This window comes from Hippocampus zosterae, chromosome 6 (assembly GCF_025434085.1).
Source record: "Hippocampus zosterae strain Florida chromosome 6, ASM2543408v3, whole genome shotgun sequence".
NCBI classification, from domain to species: Eukaryota; Metazoa; Chordata; class Actinopteri; order Syngnathiformes; family Syngnathidae; genus Hippocampus; species Hippocampus zosterae.
This window is the reverse complement of record NC_067456.1, coordinates 3,652,654-3,677,458: the sequence shown is the minus strand read 5'-3', so window position 1 is coordinate 3,677,458 and position 24,805 is coordinate 3,652,654. Positions and strand designations below refer to the sequence as shown.

General features: G+C 43.0%; 1 protein-coding gene across 4 annotated transcripts in view; it reads right to left on the bottom strand.

Moving 5' to 3' along the window:
* Positions 1–24,805, bottom strand: part of LOC127601949 (potassium channel subfamily T member 1-like) — a 60,931-nt gene that overhangs the window by 28,645 nt on the left and 7,481 nt on the right. For 2 of the 4 annotated variants that reach the window (XM_052067690.1, XM_052067692.1), the window contains exons 4-9: positions 10,731–10,769; positions 3,465–3,544; positions 2,512–2,617; positions 2,279–2,338; positions 1,455–1,503; positions 542–601 (exon numbers count right to left, since the gene is read on the bottom strand). In XM_052067690.1, the coding sequence (XP_051923650.1) occupies positions 542–601; positions 1,455–1,503; positions 2,279–2,338; positions 2,512–2,617; positions 3,465–3,544; positions 10,731–10,769 (394 nt within the window). Of the gene's footprint in view, positions 1–541; positions 602–1,454; positions 1,504–2,278; positions 2,345–2,511; positions 2,618–3,464; positions 3,545–10,730; positions 10,770–24,805 lie in introns of all 4 variants that reach the window. The other 2 variants (XM_052067691.1, XM_052067693.1) reach the window with 2 other exon arrangements.

Sequence of the window (24,805 nt, the reverse complement as noted above, 5' to 3'; positions counted from 1 at the left end):
CATCTCTTTGCCTTACAGAGGTACGCTAGATTAATGCTACCGCGATGCACAATGCCACAACAGTACTGTGGTATAATCCCTAGGGAAATGGCTATGTAAACACAAACGGCACAGCAACACATGTAGACATACAATACAATAAATTTCTACAACAATAAAATTCACACAGGAATATCTATTCTTTAACCATCGCTTAAAACCAATTTACTGCAGCTTACTGGGCTGTTGCGACCCTTATTTTTGAGTATTCTGTTTCACTGGAGAAAGAGAATTTTAGATGCATTTAGATGCAAGTGTCTTGAATTGGGAGTCTGGTCACAAAATGAATTAAACTCATAAGTCAAGGCCCCACTGTGCTCAGTGTGCACAAGTGAAGATCAGAAGTCAGTGAATGAACTTGTCATGGCCACATTTGAATCTGACATGATGTCATTCATTCTTGTTGTGAGGTCTTTAATTGTAGCTGCCATAAACGGCTTAACAAAGTTGGGGGCAGGCATCAAGACACGTTTGGAAGCCGCAAACTTTTTTTTTTTTTTACCTTGTAGCTGAGATATGTTATCAGCATGGTCTCCAAGAAACTGATTAAAGCCACTGTCACCTGAAGTGCAACAGAAGAAGAGTTCAGTGAAACTTTGGAATTAAAGAAAGGTGCTGTGCTGTTTAGCCTTCACAGGGCAATAACTACTCTTTGCCTTTTGTTTAATCAAGGTTGTGTAACAGAACGTGATTTATTGTTTACGCGATTCGGGGCGAAGGCAGCAGGGAATCTGTTTGTGGACTGTGTGTGTGTGTGTGTGTGTGTGTGTGTGTGTGTGTGTGTGTGTGTGTGTGTGTGTGTGTGTGTGTGTGTGTGTATGTAAAAGCCACGTAACACAAATACAAGTCAGAGAAGATCAAAATTCATTCATTCATTCATCTTCCGAGCCGCTTGATCCTCACTAGGGTCGCGGGGGGTGCTGGAGACTATCCCAGCTGTCTCCGGGCAGTAGGCGGGGGACACCCTGAATCGGTTGCCAGCCAATCGCAGGGCACACAGAGACGAACAACCATTCGCACTCACACACACACCTAGGGACAATATAGAGTGTTCAATCAGCCTGCCATGCATATTTTTGGAATGTGGGAGGAAACCGGAGCACCCGGAGAAAACCCACACAGGCCCGGGGAGAACATGCAAACTCCACACAGGGAGGCCGGAGCTGGAAGATCAAAATTGAATATGATAAAATAATCCATCCATTTACTTAAGTGCTTGTCCTCATTAGGGTTAGAGGTGAGCTGGAGCCGATCCCAGCTGGTTTATCGCCAGCCAATCGCAGAGCACATTCAGACAAACAAACATTTATGCTCACAGTCAAACTTATGGGCCATTTAGAATCTTCAGTGAACCGAAAAAGGATGTTTTTTTTATGTAAAATTTAAATTACATGAAAAAAAATGTATACACTCACCTGTATTGCCCACAATGGATCAGGTCTCGTCACCCATAAAATCAACTTCCTTTTAAAAAGTACAAGTCCATTAGTGCGAGATACTATACATGCAGTGCATCTTAATGTTGAGCGATGACAAGCACTTGATGACATTTTCAACATTAAAGGGAGTCAGCATGTAAAGTTGAAATAAGTAGCCAAACAACCAACGAAAAGATGCTTTATCGTGCCGCCTTTTTAAACAATTATCTTTATTTACGTCATGCCAGAACACGTCTGCTCCTGAAATGAATGCATTTTCAGTTTTTTTGTGCAGTTATCTTTTTCTTTCTTTTTTAAACCATGCGAATAACGAAAGTGAGGAAGTGAATGATGTTCAATGAATTAAAGCTTGAAATCAAAATCAATGTGAGTGATGTGTGCCTGGCAAGTCTGTTCATGCGTTGCACATCTACACATTATAATGAGGCGTTAAAGAGTAGATCAAGGCCAACCAAGGGTGTTAAATAATTTCTAAGTTGTGTATGAAAAACCAAAGAAGTTCCTCAAAGTGGGGAAACTTGGCGGAAAAGCCAAAACAAAAAGCGGATAGAGGTCAGTGAAAGTCAGGTTTCTGTATGTATTAAACTGCCCCCTGGTGGCTCACTGAATTAATGCATGAACTCATGATGCATTATCGACATCATGTTTTGCGTCTTTCTTGTTACAAAAAAATAATAAAATAAAACAAACCGCAAAGAATTAATAGGATTTGTATTTATTTAGTTGATTTGTGAAATAGAATGAATTAAAACTCGAAAGTCAAGGTACCACTGTATGTTGCAATAGAAGGGTGAACGTACCAGTTGATTTCTGGTGACTCTGCTGCCGAATTTGGCCAGCTGGCGTTTCGAATGATTGCACTGTGACTGAGAAAAACAAAAAACAAAACATGAATACATGACTCACATCAAATATGACCATGATTTAATGTGCGCTTCTTTAATTCAGCTGCTTGATCATTACAAAATGTCCCTTTTGTCCAGTCAAATCCATCAGTACAAAGAGGTGACGAATGAACTTAGGTGACCCTCACCATGGGTTTTCATGAGTCTCCTTGGGGTCATCCAGGCTGACTCTCACTGTGTAGAGGACGCAGGTGAGGATCTTCAGGGAGAAGTTGAACAGGCGGATCCTCAAGCCTGTGGAAACGCAAAAAACACTTGACCGTGCTCAACGTAGGTCCGCGCTTTAAGCACGCGTCCACTACATTTCCACATTTATGGGCTCAGCGTTGTTATTTTGTGGTGAGGTGTGGATAATAAAACTTCCCACTGCTCTCGCATTCCGTCACCGCTAATTTCCATGAGGAGATTAGCTTTTAAATGCTAAAAGAATAGCACGACATAACTTCGGGGCTTTCAGTGTGAAACAAATTCAGTGATTGATGACGATTAATCAGAAAGTGGGCTGCAGTGGCTTTTATCGACCAGATGGTGGTGCCACCTGTGTTGCCCGATTGCTGAGGCAAGGCTGGCGTCGATGTTTACTTATTCCGTGCCAGCCATTTTCAGAACCTTCTCTACCTTACCATGTTAATTAAAACAAAAAAAAACATACCTGGGATTGAGTGCCTGGATTCTTGAAAAACGTGAAAAAAACGTCCTCGGCATTGAATGAGTTTTAAAATGATTTGGTAGCGGCTGAGCATCGATCGCTAACAAGGTGGCCCCGCAGCAAACGTTGACATTTTCATTAAATTCTGTCGCCTTTTGTGGTAGGGCTCCTTTAATGGAACGGATCCTGAGAGCTTTACCGAAGGACAACCGGTGTGAGAGATGTTTTGATCCTTTGTTTGTTGCATTTCCTCATTAGAACAATTTGCCGCCATTCCTCTCAATAACAAATTATAGCCGCAATATGAGGCCTAATGTAATCATCAAAAAGCCCAAGTGAGACAGAGATTAGATGCTTCATCATCGAGCAAATATGCACTGTGAGCCCTCAACCATTTGCTTCGCCGGATATTGCGTTGGCTGCTCTACTTACTTGACCTTTGGTTTTTGATGAAGAAAAGCTTCAGCCTCTCCTTGAAGGTGTTTTCGTTCACGTAGAACTCCACCTGCACCCTGTCGGGAGATCAGTCGCATCTTATCTGAAATGTTCATATTCACGTTCGAAAGCCAAGTGCGATGGTCTTCGAAAGCAGTTCACGAAGCTTTGATTTGGTGAGCACTCATGTCACATTGTTTCCGAGTACACATACTGACACAAAGGTGGTTTCCTACAACCGTTTTGGATCCGAAACAGCCCAATTTGGCAGAGAGGAGGGGCGCAAGCGCAAAAGGTATCATTGTTATTCAGAACATTTTCATTTTCAACACTTGTAGTAAGAGTTTATATCCATCCATCCATCCATCCATTACCTGAACCCCTTTATCCTCACGAGTGTCGCGGATGTGCTGGAACCGATCCCAGCTGCCTTGAAGCAATAGGCGAGGTGCACCCTGAACTAGTTGCCAGCCAATCGCAGGGCACACAGAGACGAACAAACATCTACGCTCACACTCAATTAGGGACAATTTAGAGTGAGCCATTGACCTGCTATGCATGTTTTTGGAATGTGGGAGGAAAGCGGAGTACCCGGAGAAAACCCACATGGGCACAGGGAGAACAGCAAACTCCACACAGGAAGGCCACAGCCAGAATCAAACCCAGGACCTATTCCAGTGCGAGGCGGATGTGCTTAACCAGTCGCCCACCATTGCCGCCCGAGTGCACATTTATGAGGAAATTTAAAAACTATAAAAAGATGAAGGCGGCCCGGTAGTCCAGTGGTTAGCACGTCGGCTTCACAGTGCAGAGGTACCGGGTTCGATTCCAGCTCCGGCCTCCCTGTGTGGAGTTTGCATGTTCTCCCCGGGACTGCGTGGGTTTTCTCCGGGTGCTTCGGTTTCCTCCCACATTCCAAAAACATGCGTGGAAGGCTGATTGAACACTCTAAATTGTCCCGAGGTGAGTGTGAGCGTGGATGGTTGTTCGTCTCTGTGTGCCCTGCGATTGGCTGGCAACCGATTCAGGGTGTCCCCCGCCTACTGCCCGAAGACAGCTGGAATAGGCTCCAGCACCCACAAGATGATTTGCAGATCGCACTTTTGTTTCAACGCCAGTGGAGTACTCGGCAGAATACCGCTTCCTGGAGGAGTGGCATCCAAAGAGCGGCGGCTCCATTGCCCAAAGATGATGTCACACTCTTCGTATTTAGACCACAAATTACAGCTCAGAGTGAATCAACAGCCAAGTTGATGAATGCAGCCGGGTTGAACGCTCCATTTTGCTGATTGATGACATAAAAATAAACAATAATTTTACTGATTAAGAAATTGATGATTATACAGGGTGGCCCACTTAAAAGTAGCCCGGATTTTTTTTTAAATTAAAATATTTTTTTAATTTTTTTCAAAACATGTATTTAATTACGTGAATGTTACAAGTGACCCAAGTCTTTCCAAAACCTGTTTTTATTACTTACAGGTTACAAGAGATGCTGGAAGTGTTCCAAAACTGCTCCGGTTATACACGTTGGCGCTGAGCCAATTTTTGTTTGTTTTAGATTATACACGAACAGTAGTGCTCCTACCTTCTCCGGGTAACCTGTAACCTTGTAACCTGTAAGTAATAAAAACAGGTTTTGGAAAGACTTGGGTCACTTGTAACATTCACGTAATTAAATACATGTTTTGAAAAAAATTTAAAAAATATTTTAATTTAAAAAAAAATCCGGGCTACTTTTAAGTGGGCCACCCTGTACCTATCCCTGAAATACATGGGAGGAGGAGGGCATTTTCCCACTATATATAAAACCAAATAATGGGTTGAAATGTGTAAATATTTTTTTTCTTTCCTCAAGTTGTTAAATCAGTCACCCCGTTTTCTGTCATTAACAACAGAAATCTAAAGGGAAGGAGACAGAACCCGTTTTAATGACCCCGGTGCGACGAATGACCGCTTAAGCTGTGATGATGATGTCGAGGCTTTCGCTCCGATAAATGCGAATTCCGTAATGCGGTACGGCTCATTGTCGCTAACGAACACGGAGGGAGTAATTAAAGGAACGTGGCGCTGACAAGATGGGAAAAAAAAGGGGGGAGGAGACGAGAGAGCGGCGGTGCCATTGTCGCCGACGACCTGAAGTGTGGGAGGACGACAATAAGAAATGCAGCATTCCCCAAGGCTGATCCCCAGCGGTTGCAACCAATTGGCTCTGTCGCCATGGATACAGCTTCCAGGGCAGGAAACGCTCACTCACGTGTCTGTGCGCTTTCAAGAACAAGGAATTAATGGCGAGCTGACAAGCTGAAACCCACAGGCACTCCCATTCCCCGGGACTCCATCCCACCCGAATGCACAGCTGTGAAATCACCTCTGATCGCATGATGTCGTGCAGTGAATTGACGATGAATCCGATCAATAATGTATGCAGGCTAGGTGGTTTCTAATGAAATCACCTGTCAGACGAGACATACAGTATGTCGCAGCAGAAAAAGGCAGAGAGTTTACCGGTGTTTGCGCGGAGCAGCGTGAGCATCCACGCAGTTGCACTCCAACTTGAAATCGGACTCCAAAATAAACTCCCATCTAATAATAATTGCTACGATGTCACGCTTTGTTCGAACCGGCTCAAAGACCGTGCTGCGTGTTTGTCTGCGTCCGCGTGTGGGAGGGTGAGACGAGAGTAGTAGCACACTGCCTTGGATGGAAAAAAGAAAAGTGCTTGGTGTTGGGACAGGCTTCAAATGGGAATGAAACAATTGGGTTGCATCCCTTCGTCGACATTTTTTTTTTCAAATTCAAATTGACAGAAGAAGCCGGACCTTGGACTGCTTACGAGACGGTCAACAATCACGGGGACGATGTGAAGAACACAAAGAGTGGGACTCGCAATTGTCAGATACTTGGAACCGTGAGTCGCAGCTTGGAATTGAAATGGATTTCCATGGGACAGGAGAAGTGACCCAATCTCTTTTTTCGTCAATGGATGCTACAGCTTCTTGTTGACTTTGAAACTTAGCTTGTAGCCGACGTGTGCACATTTTGAGCATGACGTCTCTGATCCACTGGTTAAAGGACACTTTGATTCTCTCCTCTTTCATCTCAAACCGCTTCAAACAACAAAGCGTGTGATGGAAAAGTGGTTAGGACTGCACGACTGTCCGTGTTTTATGTTATGTGTCGTGTTTATTATTTTACTTTATGTTAACTATTTTGTGAAGCGCTTTGTTACAGCTGCCGCTGTTGTGAAAGCGCTATATAAATCAGCATGTATTGTATTGTATTGTACCAATGGAATACGAAATTGTTGTGATAATTGAGTCGTCCGCTCACACAAATAGACATTCGAAGTCTTAAATTAATGTTTTTGTAACGTGGGAGGATGTCAGAGTAAACGGGTCAAACCCAACATGAGAGAGAGAACACGCAAACTCGGGGAAGAGATTCAAATCCAGGAACTCAGAAGTGTGCGTAAGACGCGCGAACCACTTGAACACCAGGCCGTCGGGATAAATGATTAACAGTGAACTCCCACATATTCGCAGGTCAGCAGCTAACCTTCACCGTTTGCGAAGGAATTTGTGTATTTGCTGTTTTCGTTCTCGATCCAAAGCAAAGTATTACTTTGGCGCCATCTACGGTAAATTCATCTAAGCGTTGTTGTTCGCTTTAATTTTTTTGAAAGTGATTTTTCATTTGCGTTTGAAATATGCTCTATTTTGATAGCATAGCAGTGTCAAAGATCAAACTAAAGTAGTACCGGGATGTTTCTACTTCTTTCCAGAGGCAGCAACTAATAGCCAGTGTCGTCTACTTGGCCTTGAAAATTAGCTCGTATTCCCTTAACATAAATTAGTCCATCTAAATGCATAAAGGTACGTTTATTGACGAAATACGGTTTGTTTAAAAGATTTATTTGTGTTTAAATATTGTATACATACAGTAAATATATATATTTTTTATCCATGGGTGATGTCATGTCAGTTTGTGCTAGCGTGTCACTCAGGCTAGTATGCTAGCTAATGCTATTGATGAGCCTCACATGATGGTGGCTTATTTGTGTCGAATAATTTAACTACTAAATTACTGTTCATGTAACACAGGCACATCACTATGAATACCAGAAGCATGGTTTGTTTGTGTTGATATATTTTATAATTTTATTTTTTTACCCATGTGTAATGTCTCTGTGCTCGCGTGTCATTGAACAAAATGTCGGGATTATTCACTGTATATTTAGGTGTAAACAATAACTGATTAAAAACCCAGCAGTGCATTAATTCCACTCCAGGTCACAAAAAGAGCACCCCGTCTACAGTTCATGACCATAATCCCACCGCCTTACTTCGCCAATCTTGCCGTGACAGTTTCCAGTGGCCTGTTGACATTTAATTAACTTAAATTGCCTTGTAGGCAATATGGAAGCTGCACAGCCTCACTCTTTCTCCTTCATCGCTTGAACACGGTTTTATTTATAATTTGTTTATTCTCTGTGGCAAATAGACAGGCGCCATACCTCAGATGTGATTTAAAGGCTGCAGCCATGCTAAAAATATGCCTTGCTGTCCTGAATATTCAAACGCCTGTATTGTCTTTTCTCATATCCTCCTCCCCCGCCTTCGGAGAAGATATTACGGGACTGGCTCAAATTCAGAATACCGAAGAGGGAAGTACATCAATTTGGCATAATCACTGAAATTGGACCTTATTGGCAAGCGGCCCAAAGATATCAAGGGAAAAGTGGAGGTGTCAGTCACTTTTGGTCCTCTAAGTGATCATTACCTGCTGTAAGAGACTATGACAAAAATAAGGGGAGCAGTGGAGATGTAACAGGCACAAAATGCTGAAGCACCTGGACCAACCCGCAGAATTATAATCTAAAACTCTTTGCGGTAGTTTCCTGATGACTGCGCATTTCAAGTGGGACAAGTGATATAATGCAGTTGTCAAAAGTCTTGAGATTTATTGTGCCATTTGGACTCAAATGTGCAGTAACAGCAAGATGTCACCAAAGTCAAGATTTTGAGAAGCCAATTTGAATAAAAGGTCAGTGTGCAAGACTACCAGTGGAACTTCAAAAGTTGAATACAAGTTGTTGCAGGATAATGGCAAAGATCAGATTTTTCTGGATTATAAAGCAGAAGTTCCTATTCAAACATAGAAATAAAAATCATTTCATAACCTAACAGGTGTCTTTTCCAATAACATTTTATACAAGTGTAACAATAAGTTAACCACATTTACTATCTGTGTATGAACTTCAAAGAAAGAGTGATACCGTGGCTATGAAAAGTCTACACACCCGTGTTCAAATGGAAAAGAAAAATGAGACCATGATAAATAATTTTTTCGGTAACATATAACCTGTACAACTTCATTGAAACAAAAACATGCTGCCACCACTGTGCTTCATTGTAAGTATAGTGTTCTTTTGGTGTTTGTGCCAAAACATACTTTTTGGAATGATGGCCGATGATTTCAATCGCGGTTTCATCGGACCACGGCACATTTTCCCACATTAGGGAGATTTTAAATGTGTTTTTAGAAAATGAGCCATAGTGTGATTGTGTGAAAATGTGGATCAATTTCAATCTTGTAAGCCAACAGTGGGCCTCCGACTTGAGAGGCCTCAATGTATATGCACTGATGGCACCAATTTATTGAGATTAAAAAAAAAAAAAGAATCCATGTGATGCGAATTGACAGCCAATGCTTTTTATTAGCTCCCAAAGGAAAAATAGAAAGCAGGATATCAGGTGCTTGGGGTTGCACTGACCGCAGCCATGTTCAAATATTTATCAGACTCATTCCAATTGCTCCTGTGATTCTTCTGATTCAGAAAAGGAGGTGCCAATAACATCAGTCAGCGTTTTGACAGAACCAGCGCCGAGAGAGTCCAGGAGTGAAGGAAAAGAGTGCACGTCAACATGCTAAGCACGCACCACTTGGTATGCCCCCGGGGGATCAAAATCCATTTTCTACCACCCATATTGTACGGCATCGTAAACACATGAATGCTGTCGTCAGCGGAAAATGCAAAAGAAAGTCATTGTTCCGAATACAATATATCAGGCATGTCCAAAGTCCGGCCCGGGGGCCAAATCCGGCCCGCGGTCGAATTTCATCCGGCCCTCGGCCCCTATCATAAAATCAGTGCCGTCTGGCCCGCAGGTTGGGCGCAATGGAACACGTGTTGCATTGACTGAGGTCTCGTAGACTGGTGAGTGATGTTTCATAGAGTACTTCTTCCCTCTAGTGGCTAAATGAGTAATAGCATTCACTAAATGAGTAATAGCATTTAGACACTAGAGGGCATCACTCACGAGTTAACAAGACATCACTGTGTTTATATTGACTGATATGTCATATTTCAAATGATCCTTGCAGTTGTGGATATGTGTATTGCTTGTTCATTTCCCCGTTGTTCGAGTCAAAGGTTTTGTGACTATTGAAAAGTCATGGTGATGACATTTTATGTTTTAAATCAATCAATTTGCACTCGGGAGACTTCTGTTTAAGAAAAAGTCAAGTGAATAAGCAGTTGCATGTGATATACCTGTTTCAAATGAACCAAAAGAAATTCTTAAGATTGTTGAAATTAAAATAAAAATGGAAATGTGAAACAGACTGGCTTACTAAAATTTGTTGAACAATATTGTTGTTCAATGTAAAGAATGTCAGCCAAGGTCGGCCCCCCGACATTTTACCACATAAAATCTGGCCCCCTTGGCAAAAAGTTTGGACACCCCTGCAATATATAAATGCTGCTTCGTTGAAGTACGATTGGGAAGTTGTAACATGCAAAGTTCACGCAACTGTCTCGCTTACGAAGGGATCAATGCTCAGTCATATTGACAAATGGAGATTGTGAGGAGCGACTGACAGACAACTCAAAAAGAGTCGGCCTTTTTTGACCCGTGTGCTGCCTTTTCACCATTTTGTGTGGTGTTATTGAATATTTTTTTTTTTTAAAAACCTGTCAATTTGCTTTCTGTTCTTTGTTCTTGTACGTTTTCTCACCACAGCAACTGTTGAAAAGGTAGCCATGAAAGGCAACGACATTATCAGTGTTGTGCAGCAATATCACTGCTTAAGGCAATAAAAAAAAAAAAAACGGTCGTGGCGATAGTTACACAATCGGCGCATAAAAGTGAACAGCGTGACGAGTGCCTCCGTTTATTTTCCCGGTGCCTCCTTTTGTGCCGGGTAACCCTAGGAAGACATAATCCATGCCATGCAAGCATGATGCTGCCAGAGACTTACTGGGCATTGGTTGAGTCCATACTGTACTCCTCCTGATACCTGGACGCAGCACACACGGACACAGATAGGCACCGGTTAGGACAGCGAGGGCAAGGGAAGGACACGATAGGGACAGAGAGAAGAGGATTCCGCTGCAGATGGCTCTGCTCGGCTTGCGCGCGGGAGCAACAAAACCCGATGGGATGTTATACCCGAGGAGTAAAAACACACTTCATGCAAACCATGGGAGACCGGTGAACACACGCAGTGCCGGCACACAGTCCCGATATGGATAGCCGGGAAGAAAGCCACGAGCGGGGCAATTTTTTACTGACAAACCACTATTGTTAAAAGCTGATCGTCTTACAGTTGAGGCTATGCGGTTTAAAAGTTTCTGACAAGGAGTCAACGCATTTACGCCTTTCGAAATGGGCTAATGGAGCGTCCATTAAAGCCGGGAAGCAAACGGCTAACTCACGAGGGAAGGACCTGCACATCCCATTAATCTGAAACATCTCCTGCATATCGACAACATGGCCGAGTCATTGAAGCAATACTCATGACTCAATAAAATTCCCAATTGGGGTCGTTTGTGAACAGCAGCTGCTTTTCGCAGAGTTTCTAAAACACTGAAATGGCCACGGCGCTCATTCACTTCCAATTTGTTGAATCTATTCACTTCAGTCGGTCGGTTTGGAGTGAACAGTCTTGCCTTGAGTCTCACTCGTAACAAGGCAATTCGGTTCAATTGATCTGATTCAGAAGCAAAACAACCACCACCAAAAAAAAAAAAAACGTAGCGTACACCCGATAAAGTAACAGTGGTCTTTTGACAATAAAGCTGATTGGTAGATTGTCAGACAGCCCTGGCAGGGCTACAGTACAAGCAACAACAACAAAGTCTACGAGCTCACTGACAGCAACGCTCGCACGGGCAATTTACAGCCGAAAACGCATTCGTGATGCATGCAAGAAAATAGGCTTGCTAGCAAAAACAACATCAATCCAGATTCATCCAATTAGCATCTCTGTGCGCTACGGAAATCATCTCTTTGATTTGAAACGTTGGATGAAGCATAGCGCGCTCAGCTCACCTCTGCGTGGTAGATGTAGAAAGAAAGAAAGAAAAAAAAACAAGCTGGTGCTGAGCGAGCGAGACAACAAGTGGAAGGCAGCACTTTGGAAGCACGCTTTCAACCACATTCGAAACTGTAACGGATCTGAAGAGGGAGGGCCTCGGCTTGTACACAGGCATTATCTCTGCAGCACTTTCAAGGGCAAATGGGATTTGGATTTTCATTTGGGGGGGGGGGGGGGGATGCCACTACTGCAAAAAAATGTGACCCGACACTATTAAGGCATATTTAAAGACTAAGTTGGTAATTGTAATTATGTACCGTATTGGCCCGAATATAAGATGGCCCTGATTATAAGACTCTTCTATTATATTCTTCTCTTTCCTTTCTTACCACTATTTTTTATTTTTTTTCTTCCTGCTACCGCCATTTTTATTTTTATTCTTCGCGGCAGGGGTTCACTTTGGCCTGGGGCGTCAACTTCATCATTTGCTTCAATGATATCTGGCGCCATCTAGCGTCGTGAATGGGTATAATGTCTAGACCCCGAATATAAGACGACTCCCACTTTTTATTTTTATTTTTATTCTTCGCGGCAGGGGTTCACTTTGGCCTGGGGAGTCAACTTCATCATTCGCTTCAATGATATCTGGCGCCATCTAGCGTCGTGAATGGGTATAACGTCTGGACCCCGAATTTTAGACGATGCCACTTTTTCAGTCTTATTTCAATGCAAAAAACACCGTCTTATATTTGGGCCAATGCGGTAGTTAAAATTAAGCTTGCCCCATGTAGCAATATTGTTGAGCCCGCACGTCATCCCTCTGTGTGGGCATGACTACGACAGGGAATCGACTTTCTTGCGCATCTGTGCCGTTCCATGGCCGTGTGTCAATCATTCTGGTATTCATCATCTGGTATTCAAACTCGAATCTGTGAAGGATTTTGCAGGCGACATCCTTGAGATAAAGTCAACCGGCCAAACAGCTTCATGCCAGACTCTTTTGGGCTGTACACCAAATAGAACATCCGTTCTGCCTGAACATCGCTTTAAAATTCAATAACATTTCTAATTACATTTTCTGCTTCCTCATAGAAATGCTCTGAGCTTTCTGGATGAGTCAGACATCAAATGGAACATATATTTTAAAAAAAACCACTGAGATAATTACTCATTCTCACTTTCCCCAAGCCTCCGAAATGAATCCATATAAAATATTGATCTCAAGAGCGCAAATTAAGGAGACTCACGAAACTCACTGTCTGGCATGTATTTGTATCTTCATTTACTCAATACTTTTTTTTTTTAATTATCGGTAGTTCATTTTAAGGCATGCTCATCAAGGGAATCTTCAGTCCTGACTTCATTATTAAAGACGACGACGATGCTGGCCATTATATAAGATAATCAGAGGAGCGCTTGAAAACAGCTCATTAATACCCGGGGTGGGATTAGATCAAATGAAAGTGTCATCGTTCTGTGGTGGACAGGAGGGCACAAATGATCATAAAAAGCAATGATGCGTGACTTTGTATTACCAAAAAAAAAAACTGTGGAATCATTTGCACAGACGTAGCCACTGTGACTTGTTCTGATACCTGTGCACAACGGAAAGTAAAATTTGGGATATTTAATAGAGGGGAATTGACACTGAAAGTCATGTCCAATTGAATTATACTTTATAATTCATGATATGCTTACTTGCTTTGCTTGCAAATAATAGCTCAGTCGCAAGAACTCATGTTGGACATTTCCCTCCGGATCAAACTTTTCACGTAAGAGTGGGAAAGTGGGAAATGACAGAACCGATCCATCAAGAAGGTGACGGCGTGCTAAAATGTGGTTGCCAGGAATGAGAAAACAAACAGGGAAGCAAATAATGCAAGTTGATCAATAGCGAAAGTGATGCAAACGGGCAGCGACGGCTGCTCTGCGAAAAGATCAGCTGAGGGGCGGGATGCGGTTCGGCCTTTCTGTCAATCAACAGCCCCGATTTGCTCTTTGTCAGATTGCTTCTGAGATGCTGGCTGACCGTTTAGTAAAGTGCTCCAATCAGTCAGCGGGATACGCAAACTGACCATTCAAATGATTTGTTTTTGTACAATGTATGGATTCCAAATAGAGTCCTCCCAGCAAGGCAAGGTAGAATCAATCTTCCTGTTTAGACCACATTCAGCTGTTGAAGATGATACTGACCAATTCTGAGCAGTGAAATATTGCCCGGGGTTTTTGTTTCGTTTTTTTTCCACTTCCACACAGAAACAATAACAGGGTGAATAATTTAAGTCAAAATACGTGCATTCTGCTGCTGCGGAGGATCACTTTATTCCTCGGCCAGCCATTATTATTTTTATTTTATTTATTTATTTATTGCAAACACAAATCCCAAGGTGACTGTATTTCACGAGCGAAATGGCCTCGAGTCCGGTCAGCATTCCGTGGCTCGGCTTTCAATTGAACAGACTGAAAGCTGAAGCTAAAGTAACGCCATGAAAATGGCGTTGAAAATGAGAATCAGCTTGGCTCCTGATTCATCTAAAGTTCTAAACAGTAGTCACCATTAAAAAGGTTCCTGGGGACCCCCCCACCCCCACCCAAAAAAAAGAATACGCTACATGAGGACATCTTAGGAATCAAACTAATTTTCATCTCGAGCCACTTTGTAGTTGTAGTTTCACTCAGATGGACCATATAAGTGTCTAATCTCATTATATTAAATGTACAGTGCACTTACGCCCCTGCATTTGATTGACTGGTGCCCGGAGATGAGAGTTTAATTCGTTCCTTGGCCATGCTTGTGTAACTGAACTGTAATAACATCATTAAACAGAATGTAAAGAAATAAGTAGCTTGTGCATCATCATTTCATGCTGCAACCTAGCTCATTGTGCTGCTCCAACTGGTGTGCCCGCATCGGGCAACAGGAGGCAATATAAGACCGATACTTCTTCTATTACTACCGTAAGTAACTCAGTAAGATTCTGTAATATTATCCGTTATTTCGAAAACCGCTATAATCGATGCTAATGTTAGCACGCCAATGCCATTTCCTATTGATTGTTAGCAATAAGCTTAATGCCAACAAAGCTATGGTTGTTCTAAATAGCTCTTGTTTTACATCTACAGGACTTTTGTTTGTTTTTTTTAGACAAGAAGTTGAATTTGAAATCAAGTCTTGGGATATGGGTCATTCAGGAATTGACATTTTACATCCCTCCCATCAAATTTTAACAGCAAAAAAAGCTATAAGTATAAGTATAAGATAAGATATCCTTTATTCGTCCCACACTGGGGAAATTTACAGCCTCCAGCAGCAAGAATGTATGTAGAAAGAAGAAAGGAGAAAGAGAAAAAAAACAACAAACATCTTTCAATTAAATACAATATGAACACAAATGGATAAATCGCAGTACTATTTACAATTTTCCTTCACATCATTTGATTATTATTATTATTATGATTGTTATTTTTGAGAGAAAGCTAAAATTTGTCAGGTTGTGCAACTGCGTTACTGTGATTACAGTGACAGGTATGGGAAACACCAAATAATTCACGTCATAAAAATTGGACCATTGATCTGTGCGGAATTAATCAAGCCTTTGGTAGTTTATTTACTATTATGGAAGCCAAAATATTCATCCAGTTCCAGAATGACCCATATATCAATCCATCCATTATCTGAACCGTTGTGTCCTCATGAGGCTCATATAATGCCAAGCAAATATTTTAGTGCACAACTATTGTTGAATTTATGTTGATCGAGAGCTGCTGAAAATGAATAAAGTGAAAAGAACGTTGCAAAATGTTGTTTCATCTCTGGCCCCTGGTCTTGAATTTTAACATGAACGGTTCATTCTCAATGGTGCTTATTTTTCCCAATTTGTCTGGTCAGTAGTCCAGGGTGCCTCTGCTTGAATTAGCTCCAGCCCATCCATGACCCGAATGAGGATAAGCGGCGATAGAAGATGGATTGCTCATTGGATGAAACAGGACTAAAGTATTCATCATGTTGTGGTTAGCTCAGTGAATCATTGCAGCAATCATGTCGGCATAGACAATGAGACAACGAGACCGAAATCAACACTGTAAAAAACGGTAAACGCCGAGCTCGAGTCTCCACTGCAGCAGCAGAGTTGAGCAGTGCTCTCTGAAACACAGCCAACCCCCCCCCCTCGTCCCCCCCCCCAAAAAAGCACACATTTGTGTAGTGTGCTGCCAAACTGGCTTTAAATATCATACAGTGTTTGGAGTGCAAAAATGATTGCATCAAGCCGATTTGCTTCTTTGATAGCTGTCAATCAAATAGTACATCAGTGTCCTCGATCATACATTTGCGTAATGCCAAACAATATCACCCATGGTTTGCATTTCACATAAATAAGGTTGCATTACGTTTAAAAAAAACTTGTTGGAGAGGCAAGTGGGAATGCAGCATTGATGGAATTATATAATCACGGAAGTCAGACTTATGGAATGCATGTGATGCCGAGATGTGTTTAAAAAAAAAGAAAAATGACAATCAGGCCGTTTTGTCGAGCCCATGTTCCTCCTCGCGTAGCTAACTATCACGGCATGGGCACGGAAGAGGTGGGGGGGGGGCGGGGGGCGTTCAGCATTAAACGGTGATTCAATATCAATCAACAGTTCAAGTTTGGCCGCGAGCTATTTGCATGTAAAAGACGAATGCATGTTATATGCATGGTCCGTATCGTGCTGCAGCGCGATCGATACCTTTGGCCGATATCGCTCCCAAACGAGTCCATGCTCCTCAGAGGGTTGGACGAGCGCACCCAGGTGGGCTCGGGAGATTTCCGCACCTCGGTCTTCACGTCTGGGTCGATCTCCGAGGGCGAGGGTGTCAACTTGGCGCCCGCCATGCTTCTACCCCGCCACCCCGCCCCCCAACCTCGCAGGCGGCACAGCTCGCTTCAGCGCATCTTCTCCTCGCTCGGGCAGCACGGAGGAGTCGCGGCGGGGCGAGAGGCGCACTCCCTGTCGCAACGGCGGGTGTTCTCGGGAGAGAGGAGGATGTGAGGAGCTCCCGCTCGCTTCCTGCTTGTCGAAAGCTCGTCCATCCCTGACGGAGAGGAGCGCAGTCTCCCCGCGTCGTCACGACGTAACGTCAAAGCTGCCTCGGCCAAACGAGTCTCTCCGTCTTACGTCACTCGGAACTCATTTTCGCGTTTGTTTGTTTTCATCGCGATTGATGCGCGGTTCATATTCCAAGTAAGATGTTTAGGACCCTCGCGAGTATCGACCACGTACATCTCAATTATTCAGACGCTCCGAGGCTTTTGTTGTGACAGCCGGCATGAAAAGCAAACCGCAGTCAAATAAGCAGGTGGCCTCTTAGAACACGTTTGCATGGCAGCGAGGTAATACGATAAAGAGAAACGTTTTATTATTATTATTTTTTTTTTGCATGGACCACATTGTACAGTAGGTATGAAGTAAAGTAAAAATCTGTTCAAATGCCAGGTTTCTGTGATATTTAAAAAAACATATACCGTATTTTCACGACTATAAGGCGCCATTAAAAGTCTTAAATTTTCTCCAAAATGGACAGGACGCCTTACGGTGCGGAGCGTCCTTTGTATGCGCAGAGTTCCAAAATCTGACTGACAGCCGACACGCTGTTTATATAGAGAAAAGGCGGAAGTGACTGTGGCCAGGCATGCGGGAAAGAAGTCGGCCAATCAGGGAAGGGTATTTAAAATCTTACAATTCCGTGTGGGAAAATTAATGGGTGATAAAAACCAGATCTAACTTTCTAAATAAATAAAAACAAACAAACAAAAAAAAACATACATCATTGGTGTCCAAATTACGGCCTGGGGGCCATTTGTGGCCTGGCTACTGTTTTCTAACAGCCCACTGCCACATTTAACATGGTCCACAATGCTATTGATAAAAATTATAGTTAAAATAGTCATAGAATTTCTGTGCCTAACAAAGATTATACCGTTTCAGAAACAAACCTAATTTTTTCTCCTCTTATGGTCAGCTGACTACAGATTGTTTTTGTCTTGGTTCTGAATATGGAGGTAGTATTCAGCTCCTGCTCAGTAGATCCACTCTAGTGGGATGCAATGCACCCCCCACTGCCCCCCCCCCAAAAAAACCCTATTTGCCCGATCACCTTTTGGCATGTTCAGTCAGGTAAAATAAAAAACAAAATTGGCCCGACTTTTCCTGTATGAGGAAAAAGTTTGGATACCCCTAGCATAACTAAAATGAAGCATGGTGGTGGCAGCTTTGGGGCAGGTTTTTTTTTTCTGCCAGAACTGGAGTCTTATTGACGGTACGGGGAATTCAAACCAGTTCCAACTACTGGCAAACTACAATAACAATTCCATCTTCATTCAAATCGCAGATGATCTGGAGCCTCATCCAGCTGGCCGAGAGAAAGAAATATGACCTCACTACAGATCAACAAAAGCGAGCCTCATTTGTCACGGCAGAATTTCTTCTCTGCTGATGCGTCCAGTCTGTACATCATTTGAATGTTCGAATTTTCATGAAATGAGACTCACTACAGAGGAGTTAAATGACTTGAATAAGCATGAACCCGTTACAAGCTGTTTCCAGTGGTTTCAATATATGCCTGCAGCAAGAAAAAGGAGAGAAATAATACAATTAAATGTCCTCTTACTGATGCATTGTTACAAAATGCTGACGCCTCGGAGCACCGTGCTCATATCCTTTGTGTCTTTTTAAACAGTCTGATCCACGTGAACTTGACTACAAATCAAAAGGCGGGCGCACTTCTGGCACAAAGTCGGCAATGCTTAAAAAAGACATCTGCATGTTCGTACTTTTCATAGTTCTCTGACATTGAAAAATTGAGATAATTATAAAATAAGAACAGATACCAAAGCATTCCCCTTGAGGAGATAAGCGCCGCCTCCGATTTAGATTAGAGAGCCAAGTGACGGGTTTGTTTCATAATATTGATCGGGACTGACCTCGAAAAATAAACCTGTATCGCCCATAAATTGAAAATGATAAATCAAACAGCAATACACATCGATGGTCACAAAACCCCATGAAGTACAAAGAAACTGCTGAGTAAAAGGAACAGGCAAAGACTGTCGGCTTGGTTGGATGAGGGCACGGAAGGACGATGCGCAAGTTGGAGTCGAGAGACATCTAGTGTCGTGATGGGGAACTGCAAACTGAGGCGCACTCAAGAGCATCTGATTGAAAAGACGCCACTGCTCAACAGACATTCCAAGCTTCATGCATTCTACAGTTTAAGACACAGGTGGCAGTAGAGCCACTGTTTTGGAACCAAAGGCAACCCCCCCAAAAAGATGCTTTTAATTCATTAGAGAAGCACAGAATAAAAAGATCCCCACAGCACAATGCTTGGCTGAGTCAGTGTGCAATCCATCCACAAATCATCCAAAAAAAAAAAGAGACACATTACAGCACACTCAGCAGTGCTTGTCCCAAAACGTAGGATTGCGCGGGTTTAACAACACACCCGATTGAAATGACAAAACTTCTCTTCCAGAGCAACATTATCATCATTTGCGCAGCTACTTTGTTTCGGAGCAGCACATGAATTTCCCTTGATCAAGCTGTGATGGGAGCAATCGCGACAAAATGTCTGCGTCCCAGAAAGCGCCACATGACAGGACGCTGAAGCTAGCATGCGCTACGCAGCAGATGGGCACTGACAGCTACGATGATGCGTCTTATGTCAAAACATATTAAGGCAGCAAACTGGCACCACTGTAGGCGAGCAGCAGAAGTCTCCTCTGTGCCACTGGCAATCATTGGCACAAGACACACACACACACACACACGCGCGCGCGCGCGCAATTCCCTCCAGCGGTGCGCAAACATGACTACACTGCTGTTTTGCCATCAGCCGTTCTGTTCAGAAAAAAAGGACGCACAAGCCATTTCACGGTTGTCGGTTACCTTATGTTTGCTCCACAAATGGAAAATGCCGGAAATAATGGTCACTACAGACGACTTGATGGTAATTTAAAATAAGTACACAAACGAAAACCGGAGCTCTCGAGTGCATTTTCGTCGCCGAAAAGCCCACAATACAATACAAAATATATCTGTTATAAGTTATTTAATTTAGCATCAACTTTATTGCAAATATAAGCTTATGTTACATTATTGATTGCCATTTTATGTTTGAGCATCATATTGTAAGCGTTAAATTGTTAATTATTATCATTTTATATTCATGCATTATATTCTTTTATGTTAGTTACCTTAATTATACTCTGTTTAATACGTCCTGAAATATTCGTAGGTTGCTTACATGTGATTGGAGAAGAAAAACAGGAAGGCGGGTCGTTACCGGAAGGGGGAGTGTTGGTTGGAGCGTTAGCGGGGAGCGGTTGAGGAGAGAAAAATAAAAAAGAGAAAGAGCTGTGTTCAAACGAAGTCGTCCTCTCCTTTTTGCCCATTCTAAACGTAGAGCAATCCATTTAAAACCTGCGAACCCCTCAACTTACAATATTATTCCATGCTTAGATGACCTAAATTGCATTCTGTTGTTTAGTAATGGCTTCCCCATGTTTTTAGGTTGACCGATTCTGATTGGCTGTTGAAGTAAAGGAAAGCAGGAAGTGATTTTAGTTGCCGATAGAGGTGTGTTCTCGATCGTGCTGCGGGGCAGACGACCTTTTTTTTTCTTCTCCCTTTCACTAAAACCGCATTCAAATGATTCCGTCTCTCCTTTTGCCGTTTGTAATGTCGAGCCATCCATTAAAAACAACAAACCCCTCAACTTACACAACTAAAAAGTCCACAGTCAGGGCGTGTGTGTGATGTTGCACAAACTAGACCAGGTTGCCTGTGGGTGAAATGAGCCGCATGCCATGGTTCATATCCGTTCTAATAGTTGCTAGTTCAGCAAAACGAAATACCGAACACAGTCAGCTATGTGGCGTGCTTGAATGCAATTTGTTCTCTAAGAAGACGCTCTTCTCCAGTTAAAAAAAAATAAATAATAATAATTGCATTCATGTGTCACAAACAAAAGAGGATTTATTAATCATAAACCATTGTCCCAATTGCTTTTTCCTGGCGAATCCCAAATGGATAAATCATCTGATGATCTTTGTACATCATGAATGACTGATGATTAAATAGTTGCAGATTTTTAATAAGCATTTTCCCCAAACGGGCACACCACTCGAATGCAGCTCCAGTCTTCAGCATTAGTCTCATACTGCTATTCCTAAGTAATAACACCGGAACATCACCCCCCCCCCCCACACACACACACCACCATCCCCAAATGGCCTCATTCAAATGGCTGCATCATTAACACTGCTTATCAAAATTTAAGAACCCAACACCCCCCCAACGCTAATCAGGCAAGCGAGACAAAGCACGGAGGCTGAAGAATAAACACAGGAGGGGGGGTTCTCCGAGCAAAGCTGTAATAGCTCAAAAGAAAATGATTTCTCTCGGAGCATCCATCTCATCGTACACAATTCTCTGTAGTTTATCTTTAATTGTCTGCTCTGTTTGAGTCCTGCGTGCTTAGTCCCGATAATGTTCCGGATAATTTCAAGCAATAAAAGTGCGGCAAGAGAGACAGTCGGATCTGGTCGATGCAAACTGCGACACGGACTGATGATCCCCCGGATGGAACGAGGGATCGATCCCGAGCCTAACGTTGCATTTTGCGATTACACGTGGCCTCGCGGAAACGCCAGAAAACAGAATGAGCGCGTTGGCCGCCTGCACTTTGCCACGGCAATAACAATCATCATCAAGGCGAGAGCACATCGCAGCCTCTCCGAATGCGACGTGGCCCACGAGTGTCGCCCACCCACTCGGTGCCATCGGCGGCCCAAAGTGCAAACTCGGTGAAGCCGAAACACGCGGGTCCCCGAGAACAACGTGAGGTCTGTGAAACATGTCAGAAGATGATTGGGGGGGGGGATTTGGAAATGTGTCATCCGAGTCCACGTCCAGTTACAACACATACTCGCTAAGTCGCTAGCAGGCTTCATCCAGCGCCAAATGTGATTTATCTCCCTTGCCTTTCGTTTAGTCTTACGTTTTTCTGTTGTCTTCTTCTTCCTTTTTGTTTACCAGGCCATTTATCAAACCGAAAGGCTGCCCAAAGATCACTTAACCAAGCAAAATATGGAAACATTTCCGCTCCTCAGCGAGGAAGCGCTCAAAGGTTTCACATTCTCTCATTGCTATGCGTGCTAGCGTAACCGTTAAAAGAGCGTCAAGTGATTTCAGGGATTTGTTTTTGCACACGTTAAATATATTTGAAGGTAAGTGCTGAAAAGGTGTAAAGACTGAGAAGAATCGAGGACAGGAGTTAAACTAAAATACAAAGATATTTGAAAGCGACAGGCCTAGCGGCAACGTTAGCTTAATTCCTTTTCATACAATAGAGAAACTTTATTCCGAAAGTCCACCCAATCTAATTTCAACCAAGGACGCGGCCGGAATGAATTGCAGTCAAAAGAAGCCGCGGTATTCGACGGCATTCGGGTTAGTCACTGAACAAGCAGAGCAAACGTTAGGTTTGGAGATAAAAGATTCTGTTTATACGCGACGCTACACGGCTGCTCTTCACTGCCGGGTCGCCCATTCTGAACACGACTTCTTGACTCACAGGCGAGGCGATAAGAGGTGATTTAGTGGCTAATTAACACCGCTCGTCGTGTCGACATCTCTCCCTTCTGTGCGGCGTCTCAATCGCATGGGGGGGGGGGGGTGGCAAGATTATACACAGAGAGGAAGAAGATGGATGGAACTAATTTTCCACCCGCAACTCTTTTGTGTTCTTTGGCTCTCTCTGGATGTATAAGAGACTCACTTCTATTTCTGACGGTGGCTGAGACAAGCCCGCTTTCACCGGTTTGACACGCCGAGAAATAAAACCCACGCACTCTCCGAGGTCTAATCAGAATGACACGGGGGCGCGTGCACACACAAGCGCACGCAGACATACAAACACGCGCTCATGCTAGCTTGAAAAAAACAAAACAAAAATGGCTTTATTCCCACTCGCAATCATTAAAGTCATCAAACACGAGAGTCTGGAGATAATGACCTCGGTAGAGGGGGGGATCCCCTCCTCCCCGCCCCCCACGCCCAACCCGATGTCCACACAGGATAACACATATTCCATCTTTCCGCCACTTTGCACAAGTGGATGAAACAAGGGTTGGGCGACTTGAAAGAGCCACAATGACGCTCATTTACAGCACTCCACTTTCACTCTGGGACTCCACTTGATTCATGTTGACAAAATTGTTCATTTTCGAGCCCGACAGTTCATCTCCCGGCTGCTATTTTAGCACCTATTTCATTAGCCCCCCCCACCCCCCACACACACTCGTCACTAGAATAGTCCCCCGACCAGCCCCCCGCCCTCTCCTCTGATTAGGTGACCGTCGAAAGGCTGCGATTCGTGGGCGTTGTCGGGCATCAAGCCGATGACTGTTTTGACGTCTGTGACAAGTCGACTTTTACTTTTTTTAAAAGAGTAATGCGAAACTTTTCTTTGAATACACGTCAGCCTCATAATTATATACTGGTAATTCGATGACATACGATAACTTTTGACACTGAGGGAAAAAAAAAGAAAACACGATAGAGAAGCCTTCTTTCGACTTTTACTTTAAAAGTCGATAGGAGGAATTGAATGAAAGCATTCTAATTCAAGCAATCCCAAAATAAATTGGGTTTGACATTTATAGTTCTACAACAGATTAGAGTGGGGGTTTTTGGGACTATAAATCGCACCGGTGGGGGTGGAGGTGGAAATTCCAATGATAAAGAAAAAAAATACAAGTCGCATTTTGGCGGAAAATATAATTCACCAAAAAAGCTGACAAAAAACATTCACCAAAACCACCATTAGTGAGTTCCGAAATACCGAGTGCACGAGCGCACCCCCGCCCCCTCTCTGAACACACTCAGAGAAGGATGAGGGCATCAGAGTGAATTTCCGAATGTACACCGCGCTGATGACAACAAACGAGGTACTAAAACCTCCGCTTCTAATGACGTAAAAGTTTGCCTTTTTAGTTTAAAATGACTTCCCTTCAATAGAATCGACGCGTCGCATTGTGGCCAACGGTGGAAATCCCGGCAGGTTACTACGGCTCTTGCCGCTGTAAATCCTTGTCGTGGCGCAAGGAAGTCGCATGCTAAACTAGCGAAACGTCACATCGGAATTGCTATGATGACTCTTACTACTATTACTTCTTTTTTTTCCCCCCCATTTCTTCTTCTATTTGCTTTTGACAGTTTATAAATAATTATAAATCCGCCGAATTTGCTTTATCAAATGCAAGCAGCGGTCTTCAACAATTTTATGGCATTACGTTCTCTTTAAAAAGTAACAAACCGCATGGCTTACAATTGTCACGTTGTACCCGAAGCGATAGAATAATCGCTTTGTGTACAACAAAAAAACTAGGAGTGGATCCCCGAAATAGCAGACACAGAAAAAGGTTTGTCAGAGAACAAAAGGAGGTTTAATACAAACACAAAATACCCGTCCGGGCGAACAACAAAAAGCGCTGGTCAAAATAAGGACCAGGAAATAATTAAGGAAACAACAGAAAACGCTTGCGGAAAAATAGCAATCTATAGGTGAACGAGATAATCTAACATGAGCGAATATAAGATAAGATAAGATAAGATAAGATATCCTTTATTCGTCCCGCAATGGGGAAATTTACAGCCTCCAGCAGCAAGAATGTATGTAGAAAGAAGAAAGGAGAAAGAGAAAAAAAAAAAAACAACAAACATCTTTCAATTAAATACGATATGAACACAAATGGATAAAAATTATTATTATTATTATGATAATAACACCAATAACCAATAACCAATAATAAGACGCGCAATAACAGCCACAAGGCTTCAAGATAACGAATGGAGTAGGGATAAGCGAGCGAATTGGCACGGCGTGGAATACTCCGGCAGGGAGTCGACTGCCAGAGCGCCCAAATAAAGCATGGGTGACAGGTGTGCAGGTGGCAAGCAGGAAGCCTGCCCCC